Source organism: Rhincodon typus, chromosome 3, assembly GCF_021869965.1.
Source record: "Rhincodon typus isolate 14 chromosome 3, sRhiTyp1.1, whole genome shotgun sequence".
Classification (NCBI taxonomy): Eukaryota; Metazoa; Chordata; class Chondrichthyes; order Orectolobiformes; family Rhincodontidae; genus Rhincodon; species Rhincodon typus.
Window position 1 is genome coordinate 75,029,046 of NC_063334.1, and position 14,419 is coordinate 75,043,464.

Here is a 14,419-nt window from a genome sequence, read left to right on the forward strand (position 1 = left end):
GACATGTCCATCCTGGGCCTCCTGCAGTGCCACAACGATGCCACCCGCAGGTTGCAGGAACAGCAACTCATATTCCGCTTGGGAACCCTGCAGCCCAATGGTATCAATGTGGATTTCATAAGTTTCAAAATCTCCCCTCCCCCTACCGCATCCCAAAACCAGTCCAGATCGTCCCTGCCTCCCTAACCTGTTCTTCCTCCCACCTATCCCCTCCTCCCACCTCAAGCCGCACCTCCATCTCCTACCGACTAACCTCATCCCGCCCCCTTGACCTGTCCGTCCTCCCTGGACTGACCTATCCCCTCCCTAACTCCCCACCTGCACTCACCTTTACTGGCCCCATCCCCGCCTCTTCGACCTGTTTGTTTCCTCTCCACCTATCCTCTCCTCTATCCATCTTCTATCCGCCTTCCACTCTCTCCCTATTTATTTCAGAACCCCCTTCCCCTCCCCCTTTTCTGATGAAGGGTCTAGGCCCGAAACGTCAGCCTCTCTGCTCCTATGATGCTGCTTGGCCTGCTGTGTTCATCCAGCCCTGCACCTTGTTGTCTCGGATTCTCCAGCATCTGCAGTTCCTACTATCTCTAGTTCAATACTGTTTAATTTTTGTAATGTATATTCTTTGTATGGCACACATGCCCAAGGCTTCTACAGTTTCCAGCCCTTTGGTATACTATGGCCAAAAAGTTTTTAATAACAACCTACTTTCATATATTTGATCATACGTACATATGAGTTAGGAGCAGGAGTAGGCATTTGACCCCTCTACCCTGGTCCATCATTTAACAAGATTATGGTTGACCGTATAGTAATCATAAGTCCATATTTCCACCAAGCCTTGATATACTTTCATCCCCTTCCTGACCAGCCTATCCTTAAAATATTCAAAACCCTGCTTCCCCACCTTTTGAGAGAGTTCCAACGACGCTCAACCCTTTGAGAGAGAAAAACAATTTTCTTCATCTTTGTCTTATTTGAGCACTCCTTGTCGCTAAACAGTGATTCCTCGTTGTGGATGAATGGAGACATCTTTTCCACATCCACCTTGTCAAAACTCCTCAGATTTGTATAAGTTTCAATCACATTGCTTCTGACTTTTCCAAACTCCAGCAGGTACAAATTCATCCTGTCCTACCTTTCCTCAAAAGACAATCCACCCATTTTAGATCGTATTTTGAGAAGCCTTCTCTGAAGTGCTTCCAATGTGATTAAGTAAGGACATCAGTACTGTATGCAGTAAAGAAGATTTGGTCTCAACAATGCCCTGTATAACTGGATCATAACACCTCAACTTTAGTGTTCAATTCCCCTCAATTCAATACATGATAACATTATTAGCTTGCTTAAGTACTTGGTATATTTACATACTAACATCTGTGATTCAGGCATGTCAACAAACAGATCCATCTGCATCCCAGAATTCTGTAATCTCTCAAACATTTAGATAAGTGCTTATTTTAAATTCTTTCTGCCAAAACAGACAATTTCATGTTTTCTCACATTATGCTTCATTTGTGAGATCTTTGTCCACTGTGCCCCTTTGTAGCTTCCTTATTTCTTCTTCACAACTTACTTTCCCATCTATCTTTATATGATCAGAAAATTTGGCGACCATATCTTTGGTCCTTTTATCCATGTCACTTATATCGTAGAATCCCTACAGTGTAGAAGCAGGCCATCAAGCTCACATCAACTCTTTGAAGAGCATCCCACACAGACCCACCGCCGTATCCTATCTCAGGAACCCTGTATTTCCCATAGTTAATCCACCTAGCCTGCACATCCCTGTACCCTGGGACAATTTACCATGGCCAATCCAACTCAGCAGCACATCTTTGGACTGTGGGAGGAAATCAGAGCATCCTGAGGAAACCCCCGCAGACATGGGGAGAACATGCAAACTCCACATAGACAGTCGCCTGAGGGTGGAATTGACCTGAGTCCCTGGCACTGTGAGGCGGCAGTGCTAGCCACTGAGCCACTGTGCTGTACAATATAAATCATAAAAAGTTGAGGTCACAAAAGGGATCCCCGTGGAACAACACTCTACGTATTGCCAACCAGAAAAAGACAATTTTTACTTTTTCTCATTATGCTTCTGCAGCAGCTGCAACAAGCTTTAGTGTGACCCCAGCACGTAGTCCAGGTCTTTGGATTGTCCTATTTTGCAAAGCTTGGTCAAGGACCACTCTTTGCACAGGAAGACCAGCATATTTTGGGGAAACTGAAGGACGTCTTTCAATGAATTGATGGTTCCCCAGGCAAGTTGATGCTTGTCTTCCTATGCCTCACTGGAAACAACATGTAGAGCACAGAATCCTGTGTCAAGGAGTTACTCAGGATGACAAAACTGCTCCGATCTTCTTTTCAAAGGCATGTTCCACAAGTTTTAAAGGTTTGAGACACAAACTTTCGAAAGTTGATTGGAGTAGACTGTTTGCAGGTGGAGGAATGACTGATAAGTGGGAGCCTTTCAAAAGTGTGATGACAAGAGTTCAGAGGCATTATGTTCCTGTTAGAGTGAAAGGTAAAATTGATAAGATTAGGGAATAGTGGATGAATAAATTGAGGTTCTAGTAAAGAATAAGGAAGAATCACAAATTAGATATAGACAACTGGGATCAAATGAATCTCTTGAAGAGTATAAAGACTGTAGGGGCATTCTTATGAGGGAAATCAGGAAGACAAAGAGGGGATATGAGATAGCCTTGGCAGATAAGGTTAAGGATAATCCAAAGAGATTATACAAGTACATTAAGAACAATAGAGCAACTAAAGATCAAAGATGTCATCTTCGTGTTGGACCATAGGAGATGGGAGAAGTGGTTAAATGAACATTTCGCGTCGGTTTTTACTTTGGAGAAAGAAATAGAGGCTAGAGAATGCAGATAAATAAATATTGATGTTTTAAAAACAGTCCTCATTAAGAGAAGAAGCTGGATAAATCTCCAAAAGGAAATTGCGGGGCCCCCAGTAGAAATATTTGTATCATCTATAGTCATGGAGTGAGGTGCCAGAGGACTGAAGGGTGGCTAATGCTGCTCATTGAGAAAATGATTTCTTGACTTGGTTTTAAAAGTGACACATACTTGATAAGAAAGGAAGAAAAAAGTTGTTGGAGATGGGTGGAAAGATGGAGTAATCAAATCTTGCACAAATTTATAGTTTTTTTTTCAAATTCATGCTCTCCATAACTTCTTTGGTTAACCACAGTTGGTTTACTCCTCTCTTAGAGCTTTTCTTCCTTACTGGGATATATTTTTGCTGAGAGTTCCTCCTTATTAGGATATATTTTTGCTGATTAAAATTAGAAGTGGAATTAAAATCTGATTCTGTCAGTTGTTGAAACACTCTGTTGGCAGAAGGCTGGTTGTAAGAAAGTTAAATAAGAGGGAGAGAGAAATGCTTTTGAATACTGTGTATTTTGATTTGTTTGCTTGTGAAGATTCAGAAGCTAGTTTCACGTGTTAGTTTAATTTTAATGTGAGACATGCACTGAACTGGCTCAAGTACAGTTCACAACTTCTTTACAGGGCAACACAGTGGCTCAGTGGTTAGTACTGCTGCCTCACCGCGCCAGGGACCTGAGTTTGATTCCACCCTCGGGTAACTGTCTGTGTGGAGTTTGCACATTCTCCCCGTGTCTGCATGGGTTTCTGCCGGTTGGTCTGGTTTCCTTCCACAGTCCAAAGATGTACAGGTTAAGTGGATTGGCCATGCGAAATTGCCCATAGTGTCCAGGGGGATTAGCCACGGGAAATGTCGGGTTATAGGGAAAGGGTAGGGAGATGGGTCTGGGTGGGATGATGTTTGGAGGGTCGGTATGGACTTGTTGGGCCAAATGGCCTGTTTCCACACTGTAGGTGATCACATAGGGATTCTATGTGATTCTATGTAATATTGTGCCTTTATTTAAGAAAGGCTGTAAGGAGAAGCCTGGGAACTATAAACTTTGGAGGCTGACATTGGTAGTGGGTAAGTTGTTGGAGGTGATTCTGAAAGGTAGGATTTACATGCATTTGGAGAGGCAAGGAGTGATTAGGGGGATAGTCAGCATGGTTTTGTGTGAGGGAAATCGTGTCTCACGAACATCATTGAGTTTTTTGAGGAAGTAACCAAAAAGTTTGATGAGGGCAGAACAGTAGATGTTGTTTACTTGAACTCTAGTAGAGCCTTTGATAAGGTTCCGCATGGTAGACTAATTAGTAAAGTTAGATCGCATGAGATTCAGGGTGAGCTTGCCAGTTGGATCCAAAATCGGTTTTTGGTGAGAAGCAGAGGGTGATGGTGGTGGAGGGTTGTTTTTCTGGCTGGAGACTTGTGACCAGCGGTGTTCCTCAGGGATTGGTACTGGGTCTACTTTTGTTTGTTATTTATATAAATGATCTGGATGAGAATGTAGGAGGCATGATTAGTAGGTTTGCGGATGACCCAAAAATTGGTGGTATAGTGGGCAGTGAAGAAGGTTTCCTAAGATTACAAAGAGATCTTGATCAATTGGGTCAATAGGCTAAGGAGTGGCAGATAGAGTTTAATTTAGATAAATGTGAGGTATTGCATTTTGGTAAAACAATTATGTAATTAAAGGTAGGGCCCTGGTAGTTTTGTAGAACAGAGAGACCCTAGGGATTCAGGTACATAATTCTTTGAAATTTACAGCACACGTAGACAGGGTGGTTAAGAAGGCATTTAGCGTGCTTGCCTTCATTGCTCAGATCTTTGAGTATAGACGTTGGGACATCATGTTGATGTGGTACAACATGTTAGTGAGGCCTCTTCTGGCATACTGTGTGTAGTTCTGGTCACCCTGTTATTGCAAGGATATTACAAAATTGGAGAGGATTCAGAAAAGATTTACCAGGATGTTGCTGGGAATGGAGGGTTTGAATTGTAAAAATATAACTGGATAGACTGGGACATTTTTCCACTGAATCTTAGGAGGTTGAGGGGTGACTTTATAGAGGTTTATAAAATCATGAAGGGCACAGGTAAGGTGAATAGCAAAGGTCTTTTCCACAAAGTAAGGAATTCAAAACTAGGGGGCATATTTTTAAGGTGAGAGCAGAAAGAGTTAAAAAGGATATGAGGGCAACTTTTTTACACTGAGAGTGGTTAGTGAGTGGTATGAACTGTCGGCTGAAGAGGTGGGTGCTGTACAGTTATGAAATTTAAAAGGTATTTGAATAAATACATGAAGAGGAAAGGTTTGGAGGGATATGGACCAAATGCAGGCAGACGGTAATAGTTTAGTTTGGGAACATAGTCGGTGTGGACTAGTTGGCCTGAAGGGTCTATTTGCATGATGTATGACTCTATGACTCTAAATCGGTCGACAGCAGTCTTCTTCACATCAGAGCACCTTGAGGGCAATATGCAGAATGGTCAAGACTCTGGGTGTGTAAGAAATATCTGACAGGAAGAACTTTTCTTGCCACCAACCAATCAATGGCTTAATGTTTATTTATAAGACTGGTGATGAAGCATTCTGCAAAATAACTTGCATAATCTACTCAAGGTAACCATCTGACAGGATCTGCTATCTCCTTTTCCTGCTGGACCTCGAAAATATTACGTTCTGATTGCGGCCTGATGGACTTATGATCAAAGGTGTTTTTCTACACACACCTCTCCACAAAGGACAGGTGATAAGGCAAGAGTGTCAGTTTTCAAGAACTATCACACTTTAAAATTCTATTCATTCCTGAGAGACAGAGAGAAGAAAGATTGTGTGCCTTTCCATTATTGCACAAATCACAAATTGTATTTTGAAAGCCATCTTAAGTATTTCCATGATATCACCAATTCCTCCCTCCCTTTGTGAACTATTTCGTATGTTTGTTTCTATGTAATGTAGATCTGTGTCAGATTGTGGAAGCCTGTCTCATGTCTTTAGGCAGCAGAATTTATCCTGATTATTGCTGGATGCTTTGTTGAAAACTTACTAATGCCTGAGATCTGCACAGCCCATGGACCCTGCATATTCAGATTTTCCATCCTGTCGGTATGCTGTTCGAACATGCCTCTGGGTTGAGTCCAAAATAAATTTGTTTAAATTAAGTTGCTTTGTGTTTAGCCAAGTTATAATGCAATGTTCAGCAGTCTTACGTCAAGAATGTTCAGTCTGTCAAAGAATAAATGGCTACACTGTCAACTGCATGATTAGACTGTCTGAGAATCAAGTGTGGTTTAAATATATAATAATAACATGTACAATTACCTTTTATAACGCTTGTGAAGTAATATATAACCAAATAACAATTATTTCCCTCGTTGCTGCAGCTCAGTCTGTGTAAGATGTCCCATGGAATGCAACTTCTGCAATTCAAAGAATGCAGGAAATGATGAGGAAGAACATTTAGAGCATGGATAATCAAATCAGGATGTTGGCTACCTGTAGCCCATAATCTTTCAATTCTGAACAATTATTGGCACTGGTAATGCATGCAAAAACTACTTGAACTTTAACATGTCTCTTAGAAATGTCAGAAATGGATTCATTTATACTAAATTACCTTAAATTTAAGTGACTGCTGTTATTTAGGTTGAGTACAACTGAATTACCATCCTGCCAAGCAGGTAACTGATTAGTTAATGTTTGGAGGTAGGGATGTTAGCCATTGGATTCCACTTGAACTGCTGAAGGAGGCCAATAGAACTTTAAATTGATATCAATTTGCAATTGCACTTACCACAAGGCAGCATAGACATGGCATACTGTCTGCTTAAATTGTAGGCATATGTCCTTGATTCACAAACTTCTGATTCAAAGCTGCTAGTACTCTCAGAATCACTATCAAGCTGACGCAAAAATAGAGTGAAGATTGATAGATGTATATCCATGACAAAATGTTCATGAATAACAATACTTTATTTTTGATTGTTGAATACAAATTCAAAGCATAGTGATGCATCAATGTAGGGTGGGAAACATCAGTGTGAACAACTGGACCTGGCCTATTTCCAATGACAATGAAATTCTGACGCTATCATAAAAGGTACATAAAACGTGTACAGCAGTGTGTTTATTTAAGTGCCTGTAAATAAATTGGGGTGGAGAACTATGACCATCTTCATAAAACTAAAAATATTAAATCAGCAGAACTCTAGAGGAACTAAGCAAATGTCCAACTTTTACTGGACATGAAAGTGCTCTGCGCTTCAAAATGATGGGGTCCTGCCTCTTTCAGTCTTTTTTAAACTTGTAGAAATAGAACAAGTTTCAGTCAGATATCAAGCATAGCATATTATAGATACAAAATGGTCAGAGATCTGGAGTACCTACTGATAATTTTCTCTTTCTGGTAGCTGACCCCATGAACATGACTGTCCCTTGAGTTGTGCAGTAGTTTCTTACTAAGCAGTGGAGTTGGCAACTTAAGACTAGTCTAAGGATTTCTCTGTTACAAGTCAGGTTCCTTCACTTTTCGCATGGTTTCATGACATTGGATGGCCCTATCTTCAGCCTGTTCTGTCCTGAGCTGTTTCTGATGGACCTGCCGGTGCATCTAATCAGAAACTGGCAAGTGTTTTGGCATGGAGGGAGATCCATCTTGAATATCTGTATGGTGAGAAGAAATGCAATATTGCCTCTCAAATAAAAACTGCAATTGAAAACTCTCTTCTGTTTTATTTTATTGAATGGTGACCAAAAGGTGCTGTTATTGATCTTTTCCTCCTATACTTTGTATCAGTCAATTAAAGAACTACATAAATAGCAAGTCCTCTAAAAATCAGTGATAGAAACTGAAGTAAGGCATTTGCACCCTTGAACAGAAAGAAAGGTTTGCATTTAAACAACTGTTTTGCTAGTGTAGGACTTCCAAAGTAGGACAACCAATGAAATACTTCTGAATTGCTGTTTGCAGTTGTATCGTAGGCTTCAGTCAGGCACAGCAAGCTGCCACAACCAACAATGCAGTGTGTTGATTGTGGGATAAATGTTTTCCAAACATCAGGGTGACTCTGCTTCAGTTTCAAATAGTGACATTGGGTCTTTTGTCCACCTGAAAGGAGAGACAGGGCCATGGTTTAACCTCAGGCAGTGTAGCACTCCCTCAGTACTGCCCTTAATGTTTGAGCTAATTTCCTGGAGTGGAACCTGAACGTGCAACCTTTTGACTTGGGGGAAAGTGTGTGTCATATTATATTATAGCTGATTCCTAGCTTACAGCTTGCACTGCCATTCAATATGGGATTGTTGATGATCCTATAACATGGAAAGGAAAGGAAAGGAGTGAATATTTGAAATCTTATTTCAAATAATACAGCTTGAAGCCACCAAAGTCATTTGCTTTTATCCTTCTAAACTCCACTACAAAAACCTCCTATAGAAATAATTCCCAAATGCCACACACATTAACAGCAGAATAGAAGATGAAAGTGTTACCTGACAAAAATATAAGCAGCGTGATGAGATTTAGATCATCAAGGGTCTGACTAAACTGCATTCACAATTTTGTCTTTCTCTGATGAGATGAAAATTTTCATTTTTGTTGTAGATTTGAAAACCCTTTTTTCTTTGTTCACATTTTTCAGGTTTTGCTGAATGGTTCTCATCAATTTGAAGGCTGTAGGATTCATATAGACTTAAAATGGAGATGAAGTACATGTGCCAGAAACTCTTTAAAATTGGTGGTAATATTGCTTTAACATAGTCTGACTCTTGAGTAACCCCACACTCACCTTACCATAATCCCCCACTATACCTCCCTGAGACCACTTGGACCCGCCATGCCCTTAATTACACCCCGAATATATAAGGCCCTGAGGGGACTTGACTAGTAGATGTTCAAAGGATTTTTTCTGTTGTGGGAGAAGCTAGAACTAGAGACATAATTTAAAAATAAGGGTTGTCCATTTAAAAGAGGGATGAGGAAACATTTTATTCTTCTGAGAGTTGTGTGTCTTTGGAATTCCCTTCCTCAAAAGAGAGTGGATGCAGAACCTTTAGACATTTTCAGGCAGAGGTAGATGGAATTATGGTTACCACTGGGATGAAAGATTATCAGTGATATGCAGGAATGTAGATTTGAGGTTAAAATCAGATCAGCTATGACCTTATTGAATGCTGGGTTAGGGTTAGGCTCGAGTGACCTACTTTTGTTCCTTTCTCGTGTGTTCATATCCCCTATCCAGTTGATGCCCTACCTTCCCAGCACCCTAGCCTCACACATATCTTATGTACCTACCATTTGACAGCAGCTGCCACTGTGACTGTCCAGCCCATTAACATTCTGAATATAGCAGCTGACTGTTGTGAAAAGGGACACGGTTTTCCCTCCACTTACAGATCTGTGCTATTAAAGAACTGTCAGAATGGAAGTATGGCTCCCCATTTCTGGAGGAACCCTAATTGGAAACTCCTGTCCGTGACGTGGAGCCCTTTTGGCAGCTTCTCTGACGTCTTCTGGCCTGGGATCGCTGACGAGTTGTGTCCTTGTGGTGGCTTCGGGATTTCGCGGAGTCTTGCTGCCCAAAATTCCAGTGGCTAGCGTGGATGGCCTGCTTTGGTAGCACCTTCCAGCTGATATTCCAGCAGTCAGGTGTGGCAGTCTTCTTCGGTGTTGTCTTTCAGCTTTTTGCAGCGGTATTGACTTTTCCCAAACCCAGAAACTGTGAATTGAACTAAGATGGACTTTGTCTAATTTTTTTTTTTTGGATCTATACTTTCTATTATTAGTATAGACATTATGGTATGGTGAATTAAAGACTTTTCACATTTTTTTGCTCATGCAGTTTAATGTTCACCGCTGAAATAACACTACATTGTGCCACAGATGGCTCAAGCATTGAACAATGATGATGCAGCAATGATGCAGTGATGTTAGTGTAATATTGATGATCTCATGAAAATCAAGTCCGATGGGATATCTCCTGAATGAAAGAAAATGACAGAGGCAGAAAGAGGGAGAAGAAATTGGGAATGAATTAGACACACAAAATGTGGACACATAGGAATAAAGGCCAAGATTTTGTCAACAGTGAGCCCTTCCTGATATTGTAACCAGAACTGAGCTCCACTTCCACTCTTTTTTTTTACCTTTACCCACTCCATTATAATTAAATTCAAAGGACCAGCAATGTGCATGCAAAACAGGTGTGATTTAGTGGTGGACAAAGATTTTCATTGATGAAACCTGCCATCAGCTGATAATGAAACAGCCACATGTAGACTCTTTAAGAGCTTCCTGTTCAAACAGGGAGGCTGTGTATCACAGTAAGAGCATTGCTCTGCTTGAGACTGCCATATCCTTGGAGAGATCAGTGTACACTGAAAAAGACTGGTGTGACAGTTCAGCAATGTCTCCCTTCCACGTTCTCTTTTAAATCATTAGGGAAAGACAGGAAGTGCTGTTTCCTGAAAATTGCAGAAGAGGATGTTCCCAGCAGACCAGGATAGCATGGACGGAGGTAGCAAAGGTGGTAAGCAACCTTTGGATCAGTTGCTGAATTTAGATCTATTGCAGCAACTAGTCAATGACGTGCTGCAATCCTCAAGAGTAACAGCCAATGCTACACTTCAACAAGTGTCTCTTGTGGGCGAAAGGAATTAAAAGATATCAGGGAAAAGTGGGAGCAGGCTTTTGAGTTGGATTACCAGCCATGATCATAATGAATAGCGGAGCAGGATCAAAGGGTTGAATAGCCTACTGCTATTCCTGTCTTATTTTCTGTGTTTCTGGTGTGGCCGTCATTGATGTATATGTGCGAGTGGGTCGCTTTGTCAGAAGGGTGATCATCCTCAGTTTCACATGGAAAAGAAAGCCAGAGCATCTGGAAGTTTGTCTTTTGTCTGCTCGGCTGTAGCATGTCAGTGTTTGTGATGGGGATATGTACATTGGTTAAGTGTCATCTGAAATTTTACTAATGCTATAACTTGTCATCCAGAAGCAGACCCACAATTCCTGTGAGAGGAGACATACAGGAGAAGTTATACTGTGAGGAGCCTCCAGTCCCATTGAGGAGGTGGTGATGAAAATTGTAGATGAGCAGAGGGAGCACAACTGAGGTAGAGGGTGAAATTGGACCATCCACAAGTAAGGGATGAGGTCACCAGCCTGGTGGTGGCATGTGTACACACAGGATGAATGTGAAGAAATATGAATCATTCAAGCAGTGATTCTTCTTTGTTCTCCTCAAAAGTTATCGCCATCCTAAGACCAAGCTGCTGGCAATACAGAAGCTCCACCTATGGGTATGAAGCAGCCAGTGAATTATCATCTGCCTGATCATTAACATTTGTGGCCCAAGGTTGGAACATGGGTCTCATGTAGATTTGGGTGTACAACCTGGTGAACGCACCACAGATACAATCCAGCAGCTGAGCTGCGATGTGAGAACTGGTTCCTAGACACATGGAGGAGTTATGGGGACCAAACCTCTGCTGATCTCTACGCTAATGATGGGCTTTTAGTTGTGGCATAAGAAGCCTGTTGGACGTGCAACAGAGGCCAAGGGAACCTATAGTAGGGATACCAGGTTTATACACAGCTTTGAGTGGAGTATGGAGGAGTGCATTAATGCCATGGGTTCTGAAATATTCCAGGCATTTGAACACGTGACTTCATTCATAGAGAGAAAGGTGACAGCCTTGAAGAACCACGTCGAGGATCTGATCTATATATGCTTTGACCTGTATTTCATCAATAGGCTCTGTGCAGCAGTGATTGGACGAGAGGGAGGATGAGTTACCTGGACTTCTTTCAAAAAGCTCCATCGCCTCAGGGAGATGCGGTGGTGCCATTGCACATCCAAAGGTGGAGGAACACCTGCCACTAGCTCCCAGGGCCTTCATTTCAGGGTAACCATGGGCTGAGTGGTGTCTCCTTCCTGTCTTCACCATTCATCTCAACAACTCTGGAAGGTGAGGTGAAGGAGAATGCTGCTGCATCAGTGGAGAAGATCTCCCTGTAGACTGGATCCCTCAATGCTCCATGCCTCTAGAGGATGCCCACAATGGTCATCTAAGACAAGATAGTGAGTAGACTACCTCCACCTCAGCAAGTGATATCAGGGTTGCAACTTGACATGGCTATGAGAAATAATTGAAAAATGTATGAACGCAAAAGTAGCATGAGCGATTTTTCTGCCCCAGCTGTTAAAATATGCGCAGTATTTATTTATTTGAATTGTATGTATGTATTGAGTCTTTTTGAACCTTGTGCCATATTTGTCAATGTGGTGGCTAAAAAGGAGATAGGGTCACAGATTTTATTCCTGAATGAAATGTGTTCCATTTTCATGCATTCTGTTAACAAAAACATTGACCATAACGTGGTAGAATTCAGCATTCAGTTTGAGGGAAAGGTAATTGAGTTGGAAACAACTGTGCTAAACTTAAGATGTGAAGGTGCTGGTGTTGGACTGGGGTGGACAAAGTCAGAAGTCACACGACACCAGGTTATAGTCCAACAGGTTTATTTGAAGTCACAAGCCTATGGTGCACTGCTCCTTCATCAGGTGAAGTCTGACGAAGAAGCAGCGCTCCAAAAGCTTGTGATTTCAAATAAACCTGTTGGACTATAACTTGGTGTTGTGTGACTTCTGACTTTGTGTCAAACTTAAATAAGGGTATTCACAAATGAGTGAAGGCAGAGCTTGCTTTAGTGGACTGCAAAAGGAGTTTAGCAGGAAAGATGATTGAGGAACAAAGGCAAATATTTAAGAAAGTAGGTCATGGCTCACAGCAAAAACATAACCAGCATTTAATTGAAAGAAAACATAGAATGTGGCAAAGATTAGTGGTAAGCTGGAGGATTGAGTTTTAAATAAGTTTTTTTTCTTAAAAACAGAGTTTTATAAACCAACAAAAGATGACCAATTAAAAAAAAGATGTGGGAGAAGATAAACTTTGTGGGTAAACATGCAAGAATTTTTTTGTGGGCGCCACTGGACAAGCCATCATTTATTGCCCATTCCTAATTGCGCAGAGGGCATTAAGAGTCGACACTTTGCCATGGGGCTGGAGTTACATGTAGACCAGACAGTTAAGGATGGGGACAATACAATATGGAGCTGGAGGAACCCAGCAGGCCAGGCAGCATCAGATAACCCCACTGCGAAGCCTCTCTGACTGAGTTAAGGATGGAGTTTCTTCCATAATGTACTAGGGAAACTAATGGGACTAAAGACTAGTAAGTCCCCAGGATCTGATGCGATGCATTCTCGGACATCATAGGAAGTAGTTGCAGCGGTAGTGGATGCATTGTTAGTAATCTTTCAAGAATACTTAGATTCTGGAAAAGCTTTGAGGATTGTAGAAAAAACAATGTAACATCTTTATTTGAATAGAGAAGGATACAAAAACAGGTAACTATAGGATGGTTAGCTTAACATCTCTTATTGGGAAATGGAAGCTTTTAGTAATACATAATATGATCAAGCAAAGTCAGGTTGGCTTCATGAAGGGGGAGTAATGCCTGACAACTTTGCTAGAATTTTTTGAGAAAGTAACAAGCAGGTTAAATAAAGGGGAAGCAGTGGATATGATAGGTTTGGATTTTCACAAGGCTTTTGATAAGGTAATGCACCTTAGGCTACTTAATAAGACTAGAGCCCATGCTGTTGGAGGCGATTTTCGAGTCAAAGAGCCATTTAGCATAGAAACAGACCCTTTGGTCTATCTGGTCCATGCCGACTATAGTCCCAAAAGAAACTAGTCCCACATGCCTGCGCTTGGCCCATATCCCTCCAAACATTTTCTTACTCAAGTTCTTATCTGAATGTCTTTCAAACATTGTAACTATACCTGCATCCACCACTTCCAATGAAGCTCATTCCTCACATGAACCACTCTCTGTGTAAAAAAAAAAAAATTGCCCCTCATGTCTTTTTGAAATATTTCTCCTCTCTCCTTAAAAATGTATTGTATTAGCATGGATAAAGGTTTGGCTAATTATTAGGAGACAGGGAGTTGGACTAAGGGGGCATTTTCAAGATGGCAATCTGAAACTAGTGGAGTGCCACAGGAATCAGTGCTGGGCCCACAATTATTTAAAATTTATATTAGTGACTTGGATGAGGAAAGTGAATGTATTACACTCAGGTTTGTAGATGACATAAAAATAAGTGGAAAGGCAAATAGTAAGGATGTCTTAAAAAGCCTGCAGAGGGATATAGACAAGTTAATTGTGTAGGCAAAAACTTGGCAGATGGAATGTTATGTGGAGGGAAATGTGAGTTTAATCACTTTGGCAGGAAGAATAGAGAAGCTGAATATTATTTAAATTGAGAAAGGCTGCAGAACAAGGGATTTGGGAGTCCACATGCATTGACCACTACAAACTAGCGTCCAAGTTTAGCAGGTAAAAGGGAAGGCAAATAGAATGATGATTTTTATTTCAAAAGGAATGGAATTTAAAAGTAGGGAGGTTGCTAAATTAGCTAAGGCACTAGTCAGACCACAGATGAAATATTGTGC

The 14,419-nt window shown here is 41.2% G+C and overlaps 1 protein-coding gene across 1 annotated transcript in view; it reads left to right on the forward strand.

Moving 5' to 3' along the window:
• The window catches only part of fbxl17 (F-box and leucine-rich repeat protein 17), a 192,737-nt gene extending 181,051 nt beyond the window's left edge, over positions 1 to 11,686 (forward strand). Inside the window, exon 8 of the mRNA XM_048593668.1 lies at positions 11,414 to 11,686. Within this exon, the coding sequence (XP_048449625.1) occupies positions 11,414 to 11,686 (273 nt within the window). The remainder of the gene's footprint in view (positions 1 to 11,413) is intronic.
• Positions 11,687 to 14,419: the final 2,733 nt, after the last annotated feature.